A 26,746-nucleotide genomic window follows, 5' to 3' on the forward strand; every position below is an offset into this window, starting at 1 on the left:
CTTGCTACCTACTAGCCATTACCTCATTTTCTGTCTCTGAATTGTTCATTCCTTTCTGCCATTCTCAGATGACCTTTTCTAAAACACACTGGAAGAGCAGTGGTGATTGTTTGTCTCCTCGTCTCATTCTTGTCCTGTTTTTAAAGACACTAGACACATTTCCTCTGAACTTTACTTTGGATATGGCATTGATTAGAGTATGTTGAATTACCACTTTTGTCTTGTTATCTAAGCTAAATGCTTCAAGGCTTTGAAATAGTGTGGTACTATCAACTGAATCGTATTTCTTCCTGAAATTGATAAAGTTTATCACAACTTCCCTCGTCCTGAGTTTCAGATATTAAAAGATAGACATCAGATTCATAATTTGCCTGGCACACAAATGTCCCTTCCTGAAACCCCCTTGGTATTCCCCCAGCTGTGCATTGATTTGTTGTTCTGTCCTATCCTGTAGAGCTAAGAAGGGTGCTTCAGTAGTTGTTTGTATCTGTCCTGTTCCCTTATGTAGTAGAGAAATTAAAACAGAGGCACTTCCATGTGGCAATTTTTTTGCTTTATGAAATCTCTTGAATAATTGCAACAAGTTTATGGATTGCCTTATCCCCCCACATGATTCCATAGTTCAGCTGTCGTCTGATCTTCACCCATTGTCTTGGCCTTTAGTGTTTGGATTATCTTGGTTTCTTCCTTCATCGGTGAAGACAAATCTGGATGGATGTTTATATTGTTTTCAGAAATGAATGCAGTCTCTGGAGCCTCACAGTTGAGGAAACATTCAAAATGACTTGTTAGAATCTGGCAGTTATCTTCGTCACTGTGGGTTAATTTCCCTTTGGAATCTTTCAACTGTAAACCTGGGTGGCTGTGTTTGTCCAAATTGCGCTTGAAGATCTTGTAGAAGATATTATTATTATTATTAGTATTAGTATTGATGTCTGCAGCAGTGTATTGATAGGTAATTGCAATTTAGATTCACTTACTAAGTGCAACGAAGCTCCTGTTTTAAACTTTTTTATTAACTGGAGGAAAATGTAAAAGGTGGGAAATTCCTTTTTAGGTACATGCTTTATAAAACACCAGTAAGCCATTTTATTAATTGCACTGGCATTTAGTTGGGCATCAGTAGTCTTACTTAAATTTGACATATGAACACATTTGTAGATTTTTCTCCAAAGATCCAAAATTGTCCTCTGTTTTAATGTGTAATGGTGAAGTTTTTTTACGATTTAGATTTCATAAGTACAGTGGAAAGTTTTTCTGTCCACATCTGCAGCAGAAATAAGTTTCTTCATCTTCACTGCAGCATTTAAATCAGCAATGCAAGATGCTCCACTATTATCGTCACTATCACTATGGTCACTTCCCTTTTCCTTGCATGTGAGAATAGATCAAATCTTCAACCGTCATAATTTCAGTAGTCAAAATATGCTCGTCATTATAGAGGAAATATTGCACTGGATGTTCCAACCGCAGCTTTTCCCTTTATGAAGTGATGATACTTTAATAACAGTCTATCTTTGCTACACACATTTGGTAGGCCGAATACATTTCCTCAACTTGTTTTGAAAATCCTAGCCTTCTTTAACAGGGTGACTAGCTCATCCGTGTTTTTGGTAAGTGATCAGTCAGGCCCATATTCTTGTGAATCTATTTTAGTTTTCCTCTTGTGTTATTTAGATTTACTTAAGTTTTAGGACACCTGGGTGATTTTAACGCTATCTTCATGATATGAGCTGGTGTGATTGTGAAGGTGATCATTGGTGATATTGGATGTGATTTTTCTTGGATTGCTTTTTACCTGTTTGCCACATTTTTTTTCCATTTTAACCACATTTGTTTCTAGTAATTTTGTATGGGTGCTGATGACCTCATCATTGAGCACCCCAACCCACAAACAAGTATACATATACTATGAATCTTCTATAGTGTGTTTTAAAAAGGATGGGTAATGTCCAAATTAAAGGGTTGCAACTTGCTGAATCAGTTTAGTGGCAAGAACTCTTAACTTCCCATTTCATAAGTTCACACATTTTGGGTGTGCCGGACAGCAATCAACAAATTACAGAATTTTTCTGTTCCATGCTCCCATTTTTGCACCTAGGCTGTGCTTGTATTTTTCAAAGAGTTCTGGCATCATCCATTGTCTATGATTGACACTGTAGTTTATAGGCAATTTCTACATTTTTAAAATAATGTGGTTTCTTTGATTCGCCAGTCAACTTTTCAGAGCCATCACCATTGGTGCTAAAGCTTCAATAACATAAGAGACCATGGTTTCTCATGCAGCTACTATTCTGTTGTTATGATAATTCAAATTCAGTATTTTAAATGTACTGCTCATAACTAAGTTTGCAAATGATCTAGGTGTCTTGCTGCTAACGTTTAGGGAACACTATTAAATTCTGCCTTGCATTACTCACAGAGACTCAAATAATTTATTATACTGTGATAGTCGTCCAGACATGAATGAACGAATCACTGAATTATTGCAGATAACTACAGAAAGACATTAATTTGAATATTATAAATTGAACCAGTTTTTCTGTGTTCTTCAATTATTTTCAATCAGTTAACAGTTCAGTTTCTGTAATATTCATTTCATGATTGATTTTGTTTGTGTATTAGCGCAGTGAGTATGATACAAAGATGTAGACACCTTTGATCATCATGTCTTGGCTGACACTAATGCTGAAGTTTATTTATGTTACTCTTGTGATTTATTTATATTTTAAGGGCTTGACAAGACTCACGTTCCAACCGTACACCTACAAGCAATTAGAAGAAATTGTTAAGGCACGGCTTTTTGGTGTGGATGCATTTGATGCAGATGCTGTTCAGTTTGTTGCCAGGTAAGCCATTTACATGTTGCAAAGCAGTAGCTTGTGTTTTTTTTCAAAAATACAGAGGGGTATTTGATGTGAAAATGATTATTTGGGAAGTTCAACAGCAATATGGAAATGACAGATTGCTACTCATCATATAAAGGAGTTGTTGAATTACAGGCAGGCACAATGAAAAAGACTGCTTAAGTGTTTTCTACTGCAGGAGGAGGATTTTGTCTGAAAGCTTTAGTATTTTAGCAGTATTTTTCATTGTACTTGCTGTGACTTGACGCCTTCTCTAGAGGCTGAATAGCAATCTATTATTTCTGTATTGTTGTTATTCCAACCTGGATTGTATTATGATTTGGAAAGTTCAGTGTGGAGAAAGTGCATTAGCTTTTATTTAGTGCACAAAGCTTGTGTGGAGACCTTAGATATCAGGTGCAAAGAGGAATTTTAAAAGAAAAGATTGATTTTCTTTTGAGTTAGAGGTAAGCTGTCATATAATAGAAGGCTGTATCTTCAAATGACAAGAACAATATTGATAACACCACAGCAGAAGTGTAGTAAAGCTTATGATTCCCATACTGACAAAAGTATTAGTGTTAGAAGTAATAATAGTAACAATTTAGAAACAAAAATAGCAGAATTGTGTTGGAAAAGTGAAAATAACATTGGAAATTTGGTATTTTATCGAATATCACAATCCCCCACATAACTGACTGAGGAACAAAATCCTCCGATCAGATTGTAGCCAAAGGATAACACATCCAAAAGGGCAATGCATAGTTAAGACAGTGTGATGTTCAAACTTATCGTTGAGTCAGTGGGTAGGTAAATTCCCTAAGAATTATGGACGTCATTGGGAGAGCCAGACATGACAAAACTGTTCCACCTTTTATGGAAGATATGAGATGGTCAAAATTTCCTCAGGTTTAAAGAAGAGTGTAATAATTCCACTTCGTAAGAAAGCAGGTGCTAATATTGTGGGGGCACTACCGAACAATCAATTTAATAAGTCATGGCTACATAATACAGATACAAATTATTTGCAGAGGAATGTGTAAGAAGCTGACCTGAGGGAAGAACAGTTTTGATTTCAGTGAAATGTAAGAATATGTGAGGCCATATTGACCTGACGACTTACCTTAGAAGATTGGTTGAAGAAAGGCAAACCTACATTTACAGCATTTGTGGATTCAGAAAAATCATTTGACAGTGTTGACTGAAATACACTATTTGAAATTCTTTCACAACTGAGTATTATTCTGCTGCACCTAGTATCTTTTTGTAATTACTCTTCTTCTATTGTTGAGTTGTCATTTGTCCTGTTTACCATTAACAAAAGTTTCTGAAATTTTCAAAAATTGTCATATTGCTTTCTTTTTCAGTTTAACATGTTGATTGAATCTATTTTAGTAATACAGCATCTTATTCATAATGACTTTATGGTTCAAAGGAAAGTGAAGTAGTGGCATTTATGCAATAGAAAAAAGTCTCGTATGGTTACATGGTGTCAATTCTTATGTTTTACTTGAGATGAGTGAAAGTACTTCTAGTTGAAGGTGTAAAAATGTTGATTACTAGCAGTGTTTTATGCATGTGTTAATGTAGGCAGAATCAATATGGCCATCCACTGTACTCTTTCAGGAAAGTGGCTTCAGTATCTGGTGATGCAAGGCGGGCATTAAACATATGTCGAAGAGCAACTGAGATTGCTGAATCTGATATTCTGCTGACAACATGTACAAATAGCCCAAGAAAGAATAGTTCTATGGTAACTATGAAACACATTGACAAAGCACTGCAAGAGATGTTTTCTTCACCCGTTGTTCAAATTATAAAGTAAGTAACAATAAATTTAGTAACTAGTAGACAAATCATACATAGTGACACTAACTCATTTAGGATGTAAAGTTCTTGTACAATGTAAATAACTCAGGAGTAAAGGAAACACTGGGACAGTAAAAGAGTCGTTAAGTCATTGACAGGCTTACAAACAAGACCAGAAACTTTGCTAGCTTTCAGACAAATTCTTTTTTGAGCTAGAATATGCATACATACTTTCTTTGGTAATGTCTCAGACAGATATTGGTTTCCTCATATAAATTCCAGATAAGAATGACTTTATCAGAAGCAAAATAAACATTTCAGCCAAGAATACAGTAATTCTTTTGAAGACAATAAACAAGTTTTTAACTTACCTTTGCTACAGAATACAAGCCAAGATCTGTTACTGAGCATTCCTATTCAGTTTTGATGAATTCCACATGCTCATGCCCCAAAGGCTAACTACGTCAAAATTCCAAACAAAAATAAACATCTCAAGGATTGTTTTGCCACAACACTCAGTTATATTAAGAAAACCAAGAAATGCAATTCATATCCATGTACACATGGCTGTAACTCAAGTCATCGAGGGAGAGTTGCTTCTCACAGATATCTTCAACAGATTGAAATCACTAATTTTTCTACTTTTGGAAAATAATTGGTAATAGCCTCAATGTGTGTACATAAAATTTTTGTAGTTTCAGGGGTCTAACTATTATGATTGGTCCAAAACAGTTCTTGCGTCATAACCGTTGACCTTCATTTCTTTGAAATTGAAAGTCTGATGACATAAACTCATTTTCAGTAGTTACTTTAAAGTAGCCTGTGACTAGTTTGATGAGGATCAGCGAAGTCGTTGGGTCACTGAGTCAATCCTCCTCTTATTAGTAGAACAAGGAGCAGTCCTGGTTGCCAATCAGTCAGAGGATACTGATGGAATATACATCAGCAAATGGTTCCTTCACTTCATCCGGGGTGACATGACAAATCTTGTTTATTGTTCCTATTAATGATTATTTTCTCTTGTAGCTTCTTAGTTTGTTGAAAAGAGAGAATGTTTTTTATCTACTGTCATTTTCTTCCTTAGTTTAGGAATGGTTCTATAAGGTACAGGGTAATGTACTCTCTTCATGGCTTATTTTTCAGATGTGTGTTCACCTTACCAAGGTATGCCTCCCCAAGATTGCTCACATCTCTTTTGTACTTGTCTGGCCACCACGGGTCCCTAGTCCTTGCAGTGGTACTTTCCTGTACATGCTACAAATCTGTGTTTCTACTATTCTTTTTTTGACTCTACCTTTCCATTGTGTGGTCATTTTGGTGCTGATTGTGTCTGGATCTTGTTTGTGTTGTGGACACTCATATTTTACGTCCCGGCCTTCTACACCTATTCATTATTAAATTATGTGGTCCCCTTGTTGGGTGTGATCTGATACTTCTTTTCTAAATTTCACGGAAGTGCGGACTGTGCAAGGAAAATTGGACAGCATGGCGTATTGGCACTTTTGTTTCTTTCTCTCTCTGCACACTTCTTTTTGCAACAGTACTAGGCCCGAAATGCAACACAGTAGCCATTCTGTTGTGGGGACTCGTCAAGTACTTGCACGGTGGTAGTCCCATGACCATGCAGGAATCACACTGTTGGTGCCTGAACTAGTCAAGGAGCATGTGACCGCTCCAGGCAGCGGTTTACTGGCCAGGTAACAGTTCTTGTGGCACATGTGGGGAGAGGCCCCTTTCAGAGTGGGGGACACCATGGCGGAAGATTCACACATGAAGCGAATTAAACTTTCTTCCAGTGGTGGCTGTTCCCAAAATGTTCACTTCCGTGGCTATGCCATGAGTGGAACATAGGACTCAGAGACAAGACGAGGAATACTCCGCCCAATACTTGGGTTGTTCTAGGACATTGAGCATCTCGAGGAGAGGTTTGGGGAAGTGGCAGCGATTTCAAAAATGAAAAGTTGCTCCATTCTGCTTAAAATAGCCTCCCCTAGTGAGTCACAGACACTGCTTGCCTCTGACATGCTGAGTGATACTCCTGTCACTGTAACCCCCATAAAAGTCCTAATATGGTACAGGATATCATTTTCCTTTGAGATCCCCTTTTACAGACTGAAGACTAGTTGTACGCTAATTTGGGGCAACGATGTGTGCATTATGTCGGCTGTTTCCAGTGGGGACCAGAAGACAACAGAGTGAATACTAGAGCCTTCATCTTGGCCTTTGAATGTGACTGATTGCCTGAGTAGGCTGAAGTGACAGTATACTGCTGTGATGTCAAGCTGTATATTCGTCATCCCCTGCAGTGCTACAACAACGCGTGATTTGGGCAAATGTTTTCGCGTTGCAACACCAGTCTAGCCTTTGGATTGTGGCAGTCAGTTGCAAACGAATGCTCCTTGTGCCCCTCCTCCCACCTGTCGGCTGTGGGGAGCACCATTCCCTCTGTTCACCAGACTGCATCATTTTCAAATTTGAAAAGAAAATCCAGGAATATGAGACCCTTGACTGCCTCACGTATCAAGAGGCCAAGAAAAAATACAATCATCTACACCCTACTTGTATGGCAATGAAGTACGATACTGCTACAATGACTTCGTCCACCGTAGTGGCTGTGCCATCATCTTCTGCATCTTTTATGTGGGGCCCTCGGAGCCGTCCAACTACACCCACTCCTCTGGAGGTTGGAGGTGCACCTGGTACTACTTTCCCCAAACCCTCTTTTGAGAGTGTCAGTCATATAGCCATGTTGGTACCTCAAGTCTCCGGGTCTTTTGTGTTTGTCCCAGGGCAGTTTTTGCCAACAACTGCTGGTCAACCATGCAATATACATTCACTGCTCATCTGAGCATCCAGACTACTGTTTCCTTTCGTGCAATACACATTCACTGCTCATCTGAACTACTGGTTTTTTTTTCCTGGTAGGGAGATCTACCTCCCACAACAGAGACTAAGGTGTGGAGCCATAATCACAGTACGTATACAGAGTCCTTGCTCTGAACTCCATCTTTCCCCATTTTCGCCTCTTGTCATGGAGACATTACAAGTGCCTCCATAGTGTGTGCCCCAACCTCAGATCTGCCTCGACAGCTCCTTCGGACCAAAAGACTCAACAGACCTTATGGTTTTTCATAGTCTATTCTTGTATGTCATTGATTCATTTCCAGTTTCAGACATGGTGTACATTGACAGCTCTATGGTCAATGACCAACCAGTTTTATCTACACACATGCTGGATGCAATGAACTGTGCTCCCTGCTGAACAGATGCAGTGTGTTCACTGCAGAATTGGTGGCCATTGCTCAAACCCTCAGTCACCTTCATTCTTGTACTAGCGAGTCGTTCTTAATCAGCACTGACTCCTTGAGTAGTCGTCAGGCTGTAGATTGGTGCTACCCTCGACACCCATCGGTTGTGACTATCCAGGATCTCATGTATGATCTCCAACATGCTGGACAGTTGGCCATCTTTGTCTGGACCCTTGCACGCATTGAGATCCCAGGGAATGAACATACTGATTGGTTAACCAAGTTGGCTAGGAGGATGCCGACTTCGGAGATGGGGTACGAGAACTGGACCTTTGGTTGACTGTGCCGACAGTTGTTGGAGGCTTGGAATGTGGATTAGTGTGCCCTGGTTTCTCTGAATAAACTGCAAGCTATAAAGGAGACCAAGACCATATAGCAACGTGGTAGTCTTCCCTTCATGCTTCACACAAGCAATCTACTGTCCTTTGTCAGCTTCGCGTTGGTCACACTTGGCTGACCTGTGCCCACATCCTCTTGACATGAGGATGCAGCCCACTGCCATGTGTAGCCCGTCTCAAATTGGCCCACACCCTACTGGACTGCCCTAATTTGGCCACCATATGGTGAAACCTTAAACTGGCTGACAACCTTTTATATTTTACCCATGAAATCGGTTTTCACTTCTTTCTGTGACCTAGGACACATTAGCCTTGTTAGTTGATTGAGGGACTGGAGGGATGGGTGCCCCATCGCCTACTCTGACCCGATGGCCCCATTGCCATCCTTGCTTGGTGGTGCAGCATGGCTCCTGCCCTTCCCAAATTTTTAATTCTTCTTATTCTTTTACATCTGCCGTTGGCTGACAGACTCGTCATCATTGTTCTCTTTCCTCAGATTTTATCTTGTCCTTGTAGCTAGTTTTTCCATGGTAACGGAGTGTGTGGAAGCACTGATCAGATGCAGAGGGTCTCTCTCCTCTTGCATAGTGTGTAGTGGGGACCTGCAGCTGCTTTCTGGGTGAGGCAACTCTTTCACGTTCATCATTTTACCCCTCTTTCACTCCTACTTGCTTCTACCTCTTGGCTTTTTTGAGTCTGTTACAATTGAGTCCATTGGTATTTGTCTTTTGTGCACTTCCTCTCTGCGTACTCTTCCCAGCTTGACTTAACAAAGGATTAAGGGACCGATGACCTAGTAGTTTGGTTGTTTGGTTTCTTCAACCCCATCCATCAATCCTTCCATATTTAATGAGGTATGGATACATGTTGCACACATACTCTATCCCTACACCAGCACCAACGCAGAATTTGAAGTATATTTGGCTGATAAGCTGCATGTAAATTTGCTGAACCTGTACCATTTTTTCCATAAGAGTAACAGTCATGAATGGTTACGTTACCTTCAAGGTAATAACTAAGAAAGCAATTTCCAACAAACATCTTCCAAACTTCACACACACAAGTGAACTTATTTGCAGCTAGTTGTTCATTTAGATTTGTTTTTCACCGAAACAGAAGAATCGTAAAAGTTCCTGAAATCATTTTTCATGGATTTAGGCTTCTAAGTCCATGACCAAAGAGAGATCATCCATTTAAGTGCCTTTTGTAGAAATGACCCTGTTGGCATATATGATGACAACCTTTTTTTCGAATCACGTTACACTACAAAGGCCAATCTCTATTCTTTAGTTCTATTTGAGCATTTGACTCTTTGCCTTTTTCATAAGTTGTGCTAGCAACTCATCCAAAAGGACTAAGAACAAAGTCATTAACATTTTTGGGAGATGTAAGTAATGGATCCTCTTCACTCTTTTGGATTGTTCACAGACAACTTGGTCTATTCCAAATGACAACAATCAAGAGTTGGAAGTTAGGCATGCTGTTTCATTTGTAACTAGCAGTTATGCTCAAATGCTCGACTGAACCTGTTTGCACGCGTGGGGTGTGTCCAGAATTGCATCTGTAAATACATCCTTCTGTAACAAGATTTATTCATTCACACATTCTTTGTCATCACTCGTCTCTGGCACCAGATCGCCGTCATTATGTGAACACTCTATTTCTGATTAAACTCTGAATTCGTAAACACAAGCAATGTGACTACCCTGGTGCGTAGTATGTCATACCTTGCTTCTGAGCTAACCCCCATGTCCAACACGGGATATGAAAATAGTTCAATAGTCACCACCGAAAACTTCTCCAAGTCCAAAAGTGTCGTGGTGAGTAGGCCCTGTCCCCAGAAGTGTGACGTTAAAGGCAGACAGGATGGCAGCAGTGGTGGGGAGGTTGGAGATGAACATCAATCTTCAGCAGTGTTCGACTTCTTGTTGTGGTCCAAAGGTTGGCTGATGGTAGTGCAGACTCGTGGGAATTTAAATGCTGCGGCTTGCAGACAGTCAGCTGTTGACACTTTCAGAGGCCATGCCACAGTACATACCATGGTAAATCATGTGGAGTATTGGCTTAGTGGGGATTGGGCTAATGGAATTTCTCCCCAGGTCACTGACAAAGGGTGACAGTAATTCCCTAGTCCAGTTGCTGCTAATCTCTGAACAGTGATGCAGAATGACAAAGAATGTTGCAGGGAGTCTATTGTTCTTGGATGGCGTTGCAGGGAGTCTATTGTTCTTGGATGACAGGGGCCACATGTTAAGGAGTTGCAATATTCTTTGTGCAGATGTTTTGTATGTTGCAGAAACCACAGTAATTAGAGGGTCAATGAAGGTGCATGACAACGAGAAACAAGAACTCAATATTCTAAGAAAATTCCCTGATGCTGTTCTCCCAAATGGAATTTCTGTTACACAACGTACAAAAGAATTCTGTGAAAACAGACAATATCACAGTAATTTAGGAAAAGACACCTACAGGTCTCTGATCATCTATGTGGGATGGATGAAAACAGACTAAGAACATTTTGAACATCACTAATGCAAGTAAATTAGAGATCAGTCGGATGAAAGAAACACGCAAAGACATGGAATGACAGACAATCTCAAAAGAAGAAATTAAGAACAGAAAACAATTCAAAAATAAAGTGAGAAACAAGAAAAGTGTCAAGAAAAGACACAGCAGGGAAAAAATGGACAGAAGAAAGGAAGAAAAAGTGCAGTGAATAAATGAAGACTTTTGACAAGGAAAAAAAAAATAGGAAAAGGATGTGAAGGTGTGAGTGGCTCAAGTTCACCTAAAGGATAATAATAGAAAATAATACATATAACAGGGTTGGCACAAGTTTTGGAAATCAGGGAATTTCAAACATGTCAGGGAAATTTGAAAAAAAAGAAAAGAAAAAAACACTGGAAAAATTTAGTTTTTGTTTCAGTAAATGAAATGGTTTGTTTACTGAGATGTCATGCATCATCACTGGCTCCATGTCCAAGGCAAGATTCAAACCTGCGACCATAGTGGTCCGCGGTTCCAGACCTACTCCCTCATTCTTATTGCTTCTTCCCTTTCTGCCAATCCTCTCAGCTTTGTCAGTCCTGCCACCACTTCTTGCTGTTAGCCTAGCAGCTGCCGACAAGAGGCAGGGAGGCATGAGGAGAGGTTTGTTTGGATCTGATTCTGAGACTTTTGAGGCAGCAGCCAGAGACAGCGATCATGTGGGCATGTACTGTGTCTGAATGATTGGGTGAATGTGTGTGTGCTCTTGTGTTCTGACAAAGGCTATGGCCAAAACTTTAGTTGTGAAAGTGTGATTGTCTTTTCTGTGTGCCTGTGTGCAGCTCAGTGATCATCTGTATGGTGACTTGCTACTTATTCTCATTAGTATTGACTTTCAGAGTATTCACGCTAGTTATCTGTTGTGTGGATTGATCACTGCGTTCTCATTTCGTTGATATGGTGTCTGTGGCATGTAGATAGCTGGCCACACCAGTGGACTTCCATGACAGGCCAAAACCACATGTCATTTCTGTGGGTATCTCAAACAGATTGGACCTGCCGATGTGAAGCCCATCATTTCCCACTAAAGTGCAGGCCCTGCCTGTTGGATCTAGTCTCACTGATCTGCCTGCAGGTCAGGTCTGTTTGTTTGTGGTGTAATGCAGCAGATTTTTGTGGACGGTCTTACCACAACAACATTGTACAGCGCAACATTTTATAGACATTTTATTTATTCTATTACATTTTGGCACTTTGAAAGTAGTTTATATATTAAAAAATACGGTTGATAAGAGGAAGAAAATAGTGGCAGTCATTGGTAGTTTGTACACTATGTACTCACTTATTTCATGAAAGAAAAATCACACAATACCTGTAAAATAATAGACAAAACACAGTGGCCAATAACCGACAATAACAATGATAGTAGAACCAACATTTTATTGGCAGTCACCTATAGGCTGGTTTACACAACTCTTCCCTGCCTTATACACTTCTTTCAAAAGGCCTACTTTTTTCTGAGGTTATTTCTGAAATCAGTGAAGGCATTTTAAATCTGTCTTGTGATTCCAATGAAATACGTGTTTTTGTCACCAAATGTGTTTCGTTTTATTGAAATAAAATAACATCTGTGGTCTTAATGAAACACACATAACATTTGACTTGCTTTCTCCTTCTAAGAACAGTTCATTGCAAAAGATGATGTTGCAAGGTTCGCAGGCGAGCTTCTGTAAAGTTTGGAAGGTAGAAGACGAGGTACTGGCAGAAGTAAAGCTGTGAGGACGGGGTGTTTGTCGTGCTTGGGTAGCTCAGATGGTAGAGCGCTTGCCCGCAAAGAGCAAAGGTCCCGAGTTCGAGTCTCAGTCCGGCACACAGTTTTAATCTGCCAGGAAGTTTCATATCAGCGCACACTCTGCTGCAGGGTGAAAATCTCATTATGTTGATGTTAGTACTTATGATTTTTGCTCACATGTTTAGAAATACAGAAGTTCTTGCATTTTTTGTCAACTTATGTCTTTACTTGCACTTGAGATCTCAGAATTTGTCACCCTAGGGAGCCAACAACTCTTTGGTGGGTACGTGTGTGGTGAGCATGGGTCCCTGAGCTATTGCAGCCTTTATTCTTTTCTGGCCTGCTTTCTCCTCCTCCTCCTCCTCCTCCTCCTTCTCCTTCCCTGTCCTCCTTCCTTTCCCTTTGTCTCTCCATTCCTTGTCTTGGTGTTCTTCTTTATGTCGGCCTGGGTGTCCTCATGACTTTGCTTTGTCTTGCGGTTTTGGTTGGTTGCTTTTCCTCCTCCTTTTTGGCTTTCCTTTTTTTGTCCCCGCTCAGGCGTTTGACCTCCATCTCCAAATCTGAAATCTGTAGAGCGAGCCAGATGGGTAAGAACTCCCTCCCTAGCATCTTTGGCATGGATTTCTCTCCTCCTCCTCCTCCTCCTCCTCCACCTCCCCCTCCCCGTTTCCCCTCTCCCTTTTCCCCCTTCCCCTCCTTCCCCGCCAAAGCCCTTTCGCCTCCTTGCTAGGTCACCAGCTCGGTACCCAGTCCATGTGGTGGGACTGTTATGTACCCATCTGGCTGAGCCCCCTGATACCACAGGGACCACACTGCTGGTACATGTGCTGTGAATGCCTTGTGCAAGCCTAGGTGTGGTTGCCCATCTATTCAGGGCATCGGAACTTCTGGCAGTGACCGTCCTGCCTGTCAACCATTGCTGTGGCTGGGTGGCGCCCACAAGGCGAGCCCCTGTTCAGAGTGGGTGGTGCTGGGGGGGGGGGATATTTGGCACATGAAATGTGTTAAACTCTCTGGCCGTCTACTGCAGCCGCACCTCTTCCTTAATGTAGTTATGTCCCAGTTCCTGTTTTTGCCTTTCCAGCCTGACCCTCCTTGGATATGCCCTGGGAGGAGGGCCAGACGTGCCAGCTTGGCGTGAGACCCTTTCTATGGGTACTAGTCTGTACTAGGACTGACAGGGATGCTTTTGCTACCACCAAACCCCTTTTCTTTGAGGAACATACAGAGGACAAGTTCAGTGAAGTTGAGTCATGAAGCAAGATGAGCTCTGGCTCTCTCCTTATAAAGACAACTTCTGCCAGTCTCCCTTTGTGCCTGCAGCTGTTTGGGAGACAACCTGACGGCTATTGCTCCTCACAAGTCACTTAGTATAGCACAGGATGTAATTTTCCATAGAGAGCTTCTTCCCGAGTTCAAAGAACTTGTGGCTAATCTGGAATGACATGGCATTCATTTCATGCAGCATGTCCAGAAAGACCCTAAGGTACTTTCATTGTGGCATTTGAGAGGGATACCCTGCCTGAGAAGGTCAAGGTAATGGTGTACAGATGTGATACGAAACTGTACATTCCACCTCCAATGTGTTGCTTCCATTGCCTCGAATTTGGCCACATGTCCTTGTGATGTGATGCCACTCCCATCTGTGGTGACTGTGGCCGCCCTCTTCATGTGGGGAGCCCTTGCACCCCACCCTCTAACTGTGTAAACTGCTCTGGCCTCCATTCTCCCCACTCACCAGTGTACATGAAGGAAAAAATAATTCAGGAAATAAAGACCGTTGACCATCTCAGCTACTTTGAAGCCCGGAAGAAATTTGATAGACTTCACCCTGTAAATCTCTCTTCTACCTATGCCTCAGTTACACCTTCCCCTCCTCACCCCTCTCCCTTACCAACATCTTGCCCCCTTCCATTTCCTCACCCTTGGCAGCTCCCGTCCCTTCCCCTCCAGGAACTCCTCCTCCTCCTCCTCCTCCTCCTCCTCCTCAGCCAGAGAAAACGTCCTCTTCTCTGGCTTCTGCTAGGAATGAGGCTCCATCTCGGAACACCCCTCCCCGCAGTCTCAGGACAGGAAGCTTGCATCCTCGGGCTAGAGGAGGAACCCACACTCTGAGGGCCCCAAAGCCCCACTCACTTTCTGTCCAATCCTGACATCACTGCCACCTATTCCCTTACTGATAACACCTCCTCCATCCCTCTGAGGGAAAAGAAGAAACAGCACAAGTCGAAGAACGAGGCTTCTCCAGCTACCCGGAGGCTTTGCCCCTCCACCTCATCCCAAGTCGGACCCAGTTTTTATAGATGTCACCCCATCCTCATTTTTGAAGACCACCGACCAAATGACTTGACCTCCCCTCGGCGTTTTTATGTCTCACTTGGACTCTCACCACATGATAATCCAATGGAATTGCAATGGATATTATTGCCACCTCCCAGAATAACAATGCCTTGTTTCCTCCTACTTTTTGTTCAGTTCTTTTCTTCAAGAAACTCACTTTTGTGATGACCACTCTCTAAAGTTTTGTGTTATTGAGCATTCTGTCGGAACCATGCCGGCCCCAGGATAGCTTCTGGAGGGGGTCTGGACCCCTCTTCATACCAACCTGGAAGCGATAGCAGTTAGAGTGCAGACGAGTTCGCCAATCACCATTTGCAATGTCTACCTCCCTCCAAGTAGGCCACTTACTTATGTTGAACTGTCTGCCTTAATACAGCAACTCTCGCCTCTGTATCTCCTCCTTGGGGACTTCAATGCACACCACCCCTGTGGGTAAGTGCCACTTCATTTAGGTATGGGTCTTCCACATGACCAATTTACTAAAGACTTTGTTTTGTGTCTTCTCAATGACAGTTCCCCTACCCCCTTCAGTGCTCAAAATGCTCTGAGCACTATGGTATTTAACATCTGAGGTCATCAGTCCCCCATAACTTAGAACTACTTAAACCTAACTAACCTAAGGACATCACACACATCCATGCCCAAGGCAAGATTCAAACCTGCAACCATAGTGTTCCGCAGTTCCAGACTGAAGTGCCTAGAACCGCTTGGCCACACCGGCCGGCCCCTTCAGTGCTGCTCATGGAAGCATTACTGCTCTCAATTTCACAGTCTCCCCCCCCCCCCCCCCCCCCCCCCTGCTCTTGTGGCTTGCCAACATGGTCACTCTGTGATGATCTTTGTGACAGTGACCACTTTCCAGCGATTCTGTCATTTTCCGCGGCCGCCAGGCCCTTACAGGTCACCATGTTGGGCATTCTGCAGGGCCAATTGGCCTTTGTATATATGTATGCTATGCACTTCGACACCTCTCTCTCAAACTGCATTGATGCAGTCGTGCACGGTATTTCTGCCATTATTCTTCATGCTGCTGGCACTGCTGTTCCCCTATCCACAGAGGTCCCCCTCATCGTCGACCAGTACCATGGTGGACCAAGGACGTAGCAGTCGCTCTCCTGGACTGTCGACGGGCACTGCAACAATTTAAATGACACCCTTCACAGACCAATCTCCTCACTTTTAAGTATCTCTGTGCTAAGGCTCGTTACCTTATTAAGTGGAGTAAAAAGGAATGCTGAGAGCGCTGTGTGTCCTCCCTGGGGACATACGGCTCTTCATTGCATGTTTGGTCCAAGCTCTGTAGCCTTCTGGGCCACCAGTGACAGTCAACTGTCGAGGGGCTTATCTTCCGAGGTGCTCTGTCTGTCTACTGATCCGTTGGTCCTTGAAGAACACCTTGTGACACAGTTTGTGATAGCATCGGCATCCTCTTCCTATCCTGCCACCTTTCTCTGGCAGAAACAGAGTTGAACAGACCCCCCTTCTGTTTCCACCCTCAGCAAGCTGAATCTTATAATGAACCCTTCTCTGAATGGGAATTCTTGCAGGCTCTTACCTCTTCACAACATGGTCACAGGCCCAGATTCCATCCACAACTAGATGATCCAGCTCTTGGATATTATACAGAGGTAATATCTACTCAGGGTCTTCAACCACATTTGGCTCATGGGTGCCTTCCCCTCACAGTGGCGAGACAATATAGTTGTCCCCATCCTTGAGCGTGGGAAGAACCCAATGTTTGTTGACAGCTACTGCCCAATTAGCCTGATGAATGTACTTTGTAAGCTGCTTGAGAGGATGGTTAGTGCCCGAGTATGCTGGGTACTCGAATCTCGGGCCTTTTGTCCTCGTATCAGTGTAACTTCCGGGAAGGGTGATCTCCAGCTGACCATTTACTCAGATTTGAATCTGCAATCCAACTGGCTTTTACTAACTGCCAGCACCTTGTCACAGTTGTCTTGCATTTTAGTTACTGGGCCTTTTGCAGCCCCTTTCCAATGTTTATTTGCGATTTTTTTTTTTTTTTTTTTTTTTTTTTAAATCCCACCGGCTCTTCTGGGTTCCAGTTGGCACTTCACTCAGCATTCCACGGATTCAGCAGAATGGTAACCCGCAGGATTCTGTATTAAGTGTTACACTCTTCCTCATAGCCAGCAATGGGATTGTAACCTCTGTTGGCCCGCAGGCTACCGCGGCATTTTATGTAGGCGTTTTTTTGCATCTGGTGCAGCTCCCACTCGGTAGCGCCTACTGAGTGCCGGCTCCAAGGCACCATCCGATGGACCTCTGCATGGGCTGTCTCCCATGATTTCCAGTTTTCTCCTTCCAAAATGTGGATTATGCATTTTCATTGTCATTTCATAGTACACCTCGATTCAGAGCTTTATTTAGATGACCAGCTCCTAGATGTTACAGCACAGTCCCATTTCTTGAGCTTTCTCTTCTTTTTCTTCTTCCTCTCTCTCTCTCTCTCTCTCTCTCTCTCTCTCTCTCTCTCTCTCTCTCTCTCCCTCTCTTTCTTTTATGAAAAGCTGATGTGGCTGCCTCATATTCGCCGCCTGGAGACTTCATGCACACGGAAGCTTAATGCTCTCCGCCTCCTGGCTCACACACCGTGGGGTGCTGACCATGCTATTCTTCTCTATCTTAACAGTGCTCAGGTCTTGTCCAGACTAGATTATGGAAGTCAGGTTTATGATTCAGTGGCTCCTTCCACTCTGGAAATACTTGATCCTGTTCACCATTGTGGGGTGTGTCTGGCTATTGGTGTCTTTCGCACTAGTCCCATTGACAGTCTCCTCACAGAAGTGGGGATTCCTCCCTCTACAAATATGACATCTGGTGCGCTACTGCTCTCAGTAATAAACTCCGCACAATCAAGGAGACTGCTGCACTTTGGTGATCTTCCTTCCGCTCCTCTCAGAAGGAGTCCACTGCTGCGCTTCGGTGTTCTTCCTTCCACTCCTCTTGGAAGGAGTCCACTGCTTTATGCCATCCACACATTGGTTGTGCCAGGCTCATCTATTGTGTCCTGTGTAATGAACCACCACCACAATATGATTGTGGAACCAGGCTGACGATATCCCACATATTGGCAGAAAGCGCCCTTCGTGCTAAGTATAGACTTCCTTAATTTTAGTATTAGCAGACAATCCACGGATGGTTGAACTGGTCCTCAGTTCCCTCTGTGAAAGTGGTTATTTCCAGTATAAGGTTTTGCTTTACTCCTGGAGCAGAAGCAGGGTGGTTGTGGTTGGGGCCTCTCTTCACATTTTCTCAGTCTGGGACTCCATGACCACTCCCCCTTGGAAAAGCCACTCTTTTTTCCCGTTTTTAGATTTGGTCTAACCTTTTATGCCTTTCACTGTGAGTGTTTTAACTTCCATGTTTTATAGTTTGACTCTCCTGCCTGGATCCCTCCACTTTTAGCTGACCCTCTTTCTTCTGTGAGTAAGTTTGGAATCGTGAGATTGACGATCTTGCCATTTGGCCCCATAAATCCTTTCAATTAATTAATCAATCAATCATTCAAGCTCAAAATTTGTCAGGGAAAAATGCTAAAATGTGTCTGCAAATCAGGGAAATATCAAGGAAATTCACTTGGGGAGATTTAGTGACACATTTTAAGTCATTATAAGTCATTTTCCATTCAGTCCAGTGATTTACTTGACATAGGTAATGAATGAACTTTCAAAAGTTATCCAGAAATAAATACAGTTTTAGCAAATATCGAAATTCACAATTAGGATAGAGAGAATAGTTGTCACCAGACAGCTTTAGCAAAGAGTAATAACAGACAAAAACTAGTCTCCAGTTATCTGGATTACAGTTCACTAAAGCGGCTTGTCTCAGTGAACTGTACTGACATCTCTAGTAATCAGGTTCCTCACACTGTCTGATGGGCCCGTCACAGTTTGAACATTTGTGGCTGACAGTTGACATGTGAAGCAGTACTCACTATTACAACAGTATAGCATATTGGAAATGGTATTGAGACGATTTGACATAAACTAATATGCTTGTTTCTTATGACTTGGTCAAGACTGAAAATCTCCTCTATAGGTATCAACATCGAGTCTGAAAATGCCAATTTTTCGAAACCCAGCTCACTCTATTCATCCACAAGACCTGTAAGGCAGTAGTTACTGAGCTTTTGTGCGGTTGTATTGCCTGTCATTCTTAACGGAGAGTTATCTTAAAGTGTAAAAGTAACTTTGGGTGTACCCAAAAGAAGTGGTGTGGAACCCATGCTGTTCACAAAATAAACTGACATAGTGGATACATCTGTGCAGCTTTTCACTGTCAGTGCTGTTGCATATAGGAAGGTGCACTGTTAGAAAATTCTAGCGAAATCAGGACGACACGCAAAGGTTTACGCTTGATGCAGGGATTGACAATTGATCCTCAACAGAAACATGCTGTATGTAAATATGCAGAAAGTCATGCTATTGTTTTGATTATGTGATTGCCAGTCAGTTTGTCTTCATTTATCAGGAAAGGGTGTAAATGATAGTGATAAACACTATAATCTGACTTGTGGATTATAGATGTAGAATTCACTGGATAGGAGAAGTACTGATTAGTGAATCATCCTTCCTATTGCTTTCAGCAAGAAAATGAGTTTGTGTGTTGGGAATGCCTGAAGCAGCTTACGGGCTCTACAGCCCTCTTCTCACACTTAAAACTGGAGGTGGCTCAGTAGTAGTATAATTATGTTTTATACTGTCCTATTGGTACTGGTGTCATGTGCACGTAGTCTATCACCACCCTCTTGTAGCCCAAAGCTGATATATTAATTTTGAAGTAAATTAATAATTTAGAAGGATGGTCACATTTTCACAGCACTTGCATGGTGAAATAGTGACACAACTACAGAGAGAGGTGGCAAAGATAGAATTTGAATAAACAGTTTTCATAATACTTGTCTTTTATTCTTCTTTCTTGTTGTAAGTCGTAGGCTTGTAGCCCTTCTAAAATGTAACTTTTTATATTGGTCTAGAGGATGCTTGGCTTCATTCTATTAAATAATATGAACACTGGTGGACTTTCTGGTGTCAAACACACATATTTTCAGTCATAACACTTCACAATACAAATAAACATCAACCACAATGCTAACGCAACTTGTACTCTATCTTCGCACCTCAGACTTGTACTATTAACTACTCAAAGACAAAGATTTAACTGCAACAACATGTAGCAAAGAAAACACTATCATAATATATATATTATTGATCTATTTGTGCAAAATCATCTTTGGAACATGCATTTCATAAATAAAATACAGGTAATTGTTTGTCATTGCATATATTTTTGAAAAATCCATAGACATCATCATAATTACATTAAGTGTTTATATACGTTGACATTTATACATTTTTGTATAGCTATGTGGTAGTGGATTTCTTGGTTTTGAGTCTTCAACTTGGGAATTGGTCATTTCATATGATCCAAGATTGGTTAGTTCATTTATTTCGCCATAACCAGTTTTATTACTGTAGGCACAATGATTGTGGCAACACTGAACATCTGCAAATTATTTGGGTGGAAGAATGAGGGAGGAAGAGGAAGATTCTGGCCACAGGAAGTCACGGAGTCATGTGGGGCAAGACAGAGGTAGGGAAGTATTGGGCACTACTGCAACTAAGAGCCATCTTCCTCCAACCTCTGCTAGAAAAGTAGCAGAACTTAGTATCATTTTCTGGTCTTTAAAGTGGGGTTTCCCCTTACCTATTATTCGTCTGTGGGTGAGTGGTTGATTCTCTCCAGTTTTTGTTTGCTAGTTTTGTCTGTGTGATTTGGTGACTACAGAGAATAACTTTTGCCTCTGTCAGTAAGTGGTTTCTATGCCATTGGATATTGTACTGTGTCTGTGGTTAGTTGTAGAACAGATAAACCAATACAAATTTTCTCTCCTATCATGTTAAAATATGCAAGTGCTGAATTCTCCTGTACAATTCATGAATTGGGTGGATCTATTACATGACAAAATGAGAGATTGATATGGTAATTAGTTTCTATCTTGCTGCAGGTATAGTCACATTTAGTAAAGCTGTCCTCACATGGGATGAGATAGCTAAAGTCAGAAGACAGGAAATCCAGTCTGATGAGATACAGTGTCACATGTACATTTTGTTTACGAAAGTGGACACAAGTAATATTTCTACATTAGCTGTATTAAAATGCACATTTTCTCCCTTGTCCATACGTTAATCATGTTGTTCTGTTTAGTACATAAATGAAAACTTCAATCAGAGTGTATGCACCCTGGGCCAAATGAGAAATCAGTGACTTTTTTTTCACTCAGGAGAAAACCAGGGAAAAACCAGAAATTTGTTAGAATTCTGGTAATTTTTCATTGTTTTAGTTTTCTGTTAAATTTTTGTAATTTTGATTGATAAAAACTCATACTCAAACAAAGAATTTTACTTTAACCTGCTACTGCAAAATAATACTCGAGCAATAAAACGTAAATGAGAGAAAAACACCAAAAATGAAATGTAAACTGTAATGAAAATGTGCCATTTACAACAAAACGCATTGCGCAGCAAGCGTCTGCTGACAGCAAAATTTGTCAAAGGCTTTATGACAAAAACTATGTAATCCTGCATAACAACAAACTGCTTTCGATGAGTGTGACGTCACAGCTGTTTACATTAGTTTCATTTGAACATTTACCAATGGGGTCATGCATATGTGCAGAGCTGAAGTCTCTTATGAACAGTGCCTTCTCCTGCTTCTAGCTACGTGAACTGAGGTGTTAGCTATTTGAGCAGTAGCAGCAAGCAACCAGATGCTAGCCAGAAAAATTTATCTGGTGCACCCAAGCTTTCATAGTCATGCATGTACAGAGCAGTCTGAGTTGTGATGGGTAATTTCTCTTTTAGAAAAATTTCAGGTCCAGAAGATCAGCAATTTATGGCATTATTTAAAATTTTCTGGAACATTTGTGTTTGATATACCTTCAAGTGTAATACATGCATGTATATGAATGCTTAGCTTTGCTTGCAGCTATACTATATGTATGTTAATTTGAACCATTAATTTATTCCCATATGTATATTTGTGCTGCTAAACAGTGATGATGCTATTGCGATCTTGATTTAATTGCTTCGGAAACTAATGTGCTCTATTTGATGGAATTCATATTTATACTTTCGTAATAAGAAAATATGCCATGTATATGTTACTACACATCAGAGATCTCTTGCAAATGCCCCCCCCCCCCCCCCCCCCACTGCCCTCTTAAGTGTCAGGAAGTTCTACACAGGTGTATAAAACCTTTACCATTCAAAAGATTGATAGGTTTCACAACTCTGTGGGAAAGTGCACTGTCTCTTAACATGGAAAAAGTGGATTATTTTATTTTTATTTTTTTTTTTTTCACCCAGGAAAAATGTATTTTTTACCAAGAAATTTGGAAACTTTCTTCTTGTCTGCTTATACATCCTGTTCAATCTCCATGAACGTGTTTTAAGATGATAAGGAAAGTCCCATGTCTAATCAGTAAGGGCGTCCGCATACAAAACTTCACAAAATTGGACAAACTCAAGAGCCAGCACACTTGTATTTATGTAACATTGAGTATTATAGAAAGTATTTCTGTTCATTTAGTAAGAAAATTCCACAACATTTTAAAAAATATGAAGATAAAAAAATTAGGACACTGCAAAAGGTGAATCTGCTACACATTGTTTTCATCACTGGAGGCCTTTACTAACTCCGCTGTGCTGAATTTCGAAGTGTATGAAACGTGGTTTTGTTACAATGTGTTCCACTCCATGTATAATCATTCACCCGGATCATACATGTGCCAACTTTTACCGTAAAAATATATTGTAGTCACTGTTTTTGAAGTTAATCACTGTAGTGGACTTGTGACTTCTTCGCATTTTGTAATGGATGGGTCCTGAAAGCTCCAATGTATTCAAGCTAGTAAACTTATGTAATCAGTTTTGTGATAGCTCTTCTGTATTATAATCATGACATTTCTACTGTACAGCCTCATTAATGACTGTGGGTGAACAGGTCGTTCTCAACTTACAGCTCACAATAGATTACAACATGTGTTCCTGTACCGATTTGATATTACTTACAGAAAGACAGTTCTTATGTTTAATCCCCAGTTGTTCCAGTGTTGACGTTATCACTGCTGCCTTTGCTCGATGATGTCCAAGGCACTGCCAAGGTGCAACACCCAAGCATAAATAGGCCTGCTCAGCAGGTGGAGATGCACACACGCCATTGTGTGTTGTCGATGTTTTAAGCTGACATCTTTTGCACCCAGTCTGCACATACAGCAAACCAAAGCATAAACAGTGAGATGTTCCACACTTAACCCCCACCTAAAAAACATTCCTGGTTTCTGAAAACATATTTAATCAGCCTGAGTGGTTAGAAGTGGAACATGTTGTTCCACAAAATTGACTTGTTTCACCTCATCTTCTACACCAAATTACCTTATTATATGATCTTCTGAAGGCTTTAATTGCTAATATGTTATTAATGGATATTTAATTATAATAATTACTAAAAAGTATAATGTTTTTTGATGGATCTTCAAAATGCTGTTTCCTTATAATGGGATACTTTCATAACAGGTAAGTTATGACATGAAAATAACTAAATACAAAAATTCTTCAACCACTAATGTGACATTTCTTGTCATGTTATTACGGAAAATCACATCAATAATAATTTTCAAGAGTGCACCATTTATGAACTTAAAGCGAAAACAAAAAATACAATGTGGTGTTTTCACATTTCTGCTTGTGATGTAGAGCATATTTTTGCCTTCCATTGATTCAGCCTTTTGTTGCATTTTGCCAAAACATTGCATACCTTATTTTGTGCTTCACACAATATAATGGGTGCTCATTGTGAAATAACAGGAAGTGACATCATGATACTCTTACAGCTCCATGTCACCATTAGCTAACTTCTCATATGTGAAAATGGGTTACCATTGCAATAATTCGTTTTTAAACATTTAATTTATAAGTAAAATAAGCAGACAAAATGTATTAAACTATATTTTTATAGACTGATCTCAGCTTTTATCTTAGGTTGATGTTTCTCTGTCTTAAGTATAAACAATTGAAATTTTTTTCATTATATGGTACCTCTTTTCCTTTCAGAAATCTTAGTGTGATGGAGCAGTTATTATTAAAATCTGTGGCCGCTGTTGTGCAGGACACAGGCATTGAAAAATGCACCTTCAAGAAGGTGTATACCTATTTGAGAACACTCTCCACATTTGATGGTAAGTCAGAATGACGTGATCACCAAATTAAAACGTGCAACTAGCAGTTACAAAATATCACAAATTCCAGGGTCCATCCAGTCCTTCGTTTGGACTTTTCGTATATTGATACCAATGTGGCATTTGAAAAGGAGAAAAGCCAAGCACAAACAATGCATTGCCTCCATTTAAATCACACCCACTTTTGTCAGCAATATTGTGTTTTTTCTGTGGCCTGCTGACTCACATTTATTTTTTATGTTACAGTAAAGTCTCAACAAGTTTACCATAAATCTGAGCCTCATAATAATAATAATAATAATAATAATAATACAGGGTATCAATCATCCATTCATTTCCCTCACCTGCTCATAGTGCAATACCTGTTGAACCACTCTTCCCCCTTAGTTGTGTCTGTGTCAGTGGCACTACACATATACTACTCCAGGTTTTTAAGTGTTTACACAAGCAATCCTTTCATTGGAAGTGGTATTTTAGGTGTTTGTCATAGTCATTACAGCACAACATTGTTTTGTTTTCTTTTTTTGATTGTTTTTGTTTGTACCCCTTCTAAAAATGAGTGCTGCAATGGAGAAAATGAAATTTTTGTCTTTGAATGTTAAGTTAGAAGGATTGAAACAAGTTGACAAAGGAGAAACGATAAGAAAAACTTGCTCTCAAATACAGGGCAACAATGTCACTGTTGTTGACTAGCAAAGAAACTGACTTAGATTGGTACAGTTTTCTTCAAAGAAATGCTCTGTAAGCTCTCTTAGCCAAAATAAAAATACTGTAAATAATTAAGAGTTTGCAAAAACAAGTAAGGCATTTTTAATTTGGCACATGCAACAAAGACAGAAGGGGACTCTGATTTGTGGCCCAGTCTCGCAGGAGGAACCTTTGGTGTGTGTGTGTGTGTGTGTGTGTGTGTGTGTGTGTGTGTTTGTTTGTTTGTTTGTTTGTTTGTTTTATTTTTAAGGGAGATGACGGTTTTGCCACTAATGTGGGTTGGCTCGACAGGTGAAAGAAGAGGTTTAGAATGTGTCAAATATATGCGGAGACAGATGCTCTGGTGACTGAGGCCATTTTGGCAAGTATTGTATAGTTTTTAAAAAAATCATAACTGAAGAAAATTTATCTAATGAACAAATTTACAACTGTGTCAAAACTGTTTTAAACTTCAAAATGTTGCTGGCAAAAATGCTTGCTTCTCGTGAAGAAAAAAGTGCTCCTGGGCACAAAAAAGTAAAGAGCAGCTCACAGTTATGGAAGCATCAAATGCAACAGGAAACAAAAAAATAACACTGGAATGAGATTTTCACACTGCAGCAGAGTGTGCACTGATATGAAACTTCCTGGCAGATTAAACCTGTGTGCCGGACCGAGACTCAAACTCACGAGTTTGAGTCTTGGTCCTGCACACAGTTTTAATGTGCCAGGAAGTTTCAAAAAATAACACTGTTTGTGATGGGTAAGTCTGACAAGCCAAGAACATTCCAAGAATGTCACCATGGCAGCTCTTCCGTTTATCTACATGCATCAAAATAATGCCTGGATGAATCAGAAAAACTTTAAAAATTGGTTTTTGAACTTATTTGTACCAGAGTGCAAAACTGTTTTAAAGAGAAAGGACTGTCATGAAAAGCTATTTTGACAATGGATGATGCATTCTCACCTGCAAGTGTTGAAGAACTATAGTGTGACGGAATCCACATCTTGTTTCTCCCATCAAACATTACCAGTTTGATTCAGCAAATGGATGAGGGTATTGTAGAATGCCTGAAGAAAAAGTGTCATGAACGATTGCTACAATCAGTTTTGTATTTGGAAGATAATGAAAGCATTGCAGGACCTTTAAAGAAATTGACTGTAAAGGACATTCTATATTGGATCAGTCAGTCTTAGAGCAAGATAATCAGATACAATTTCTAAGTCATGGAGAAAAATTCTACAGGAAAGTAGGCCTAACACAGAAATGGAAAGTTTGACAATGAGGGCGATCACAGATTCTGTGATTCAATGAGAAGACTCTTCTATAATTGACATGATGAGGCCAAAACTGTACCAATGATGGGTCACTCCTAAGGCTGCGCTGCACGTGAGGCCACATGCGCTATGTGGAACAGCAGCTTGAGGTGACACCAATCACAGGAAAATGTTGCAGATTCACCAAGCAAAAGACACTCCTCCATTATTGCATGAAGTAAATTGTTACCAGACTTACGTTGTAACCTTTATTTTGCCAATGTAGACACCTACATAAACTATATTCTTTACAGCATCATTTTGTTTCCTTTTCCCTCATAAATTTAAAGTCCATGTTTTCAGTAGTTTGAAGTGGTTCCATTCATCTCAAACTATTGTGACTCAGCTGTACTTTTTTTGTATATCAGATTTAATGCATTTAAATAAGTTTCATGAAAATAATATATCTTTTACTTTCTTTGCATCAGTGGGTAATACTTCGCTTTAGCGTAACTTTCAAGAAAGAAGTATCCTGAGTAACACACACACACACACACACACACACACACACACACACTTCCAAGTGATAGAAACATGCCTGTCCTTAGATATTATGGTAA

The 26,746-nt window shown here is 40.7% G+C and overlaps 1 protein-coding gene across 1 annotated transcript in view; it reads left to right on the forward strand.

Moving 5' to 3' along the window:
* The window catches only part of LOC124605609 (origin recognition complex subunit 1), a 127,449-nt gene that overhangs the window by 84,364 nt on the left and 16,339 nt on the right, over positions 1-26,746 (forward strand). The window contains exons 7-9 of the mRNA XM_047137406.1: positions 2,734-2,849; positions 4,473-4,667; positions 24,058-24,182. Coding sequence (XP_046993362.1) covers positions 2,734-2,849; positions 4,473-4,667; positions 24,058-24,182 — 436 coding nt within the window. The remainder of the gene's footprint in view (positions 1-2,733; positions 2,850-4,472; positions 4,668-24,057; positions 24,183-26,746) is intronic.

The sequence above is a fragment of the Schistocerca americana genome, chromosome 3, assembly GCF_021461395.2.
Source record: "Schistocerca americana isolate TAMUIC-IGC-003095 chromosome 3, iqSchAmer2.1, whole genome shotgun sequence".
NCBI lineage: Eukaryota > Metazoa > Arthropoda > Insecta > Orthoptera > Acrididae > Schistocerca > Schistocerca americana.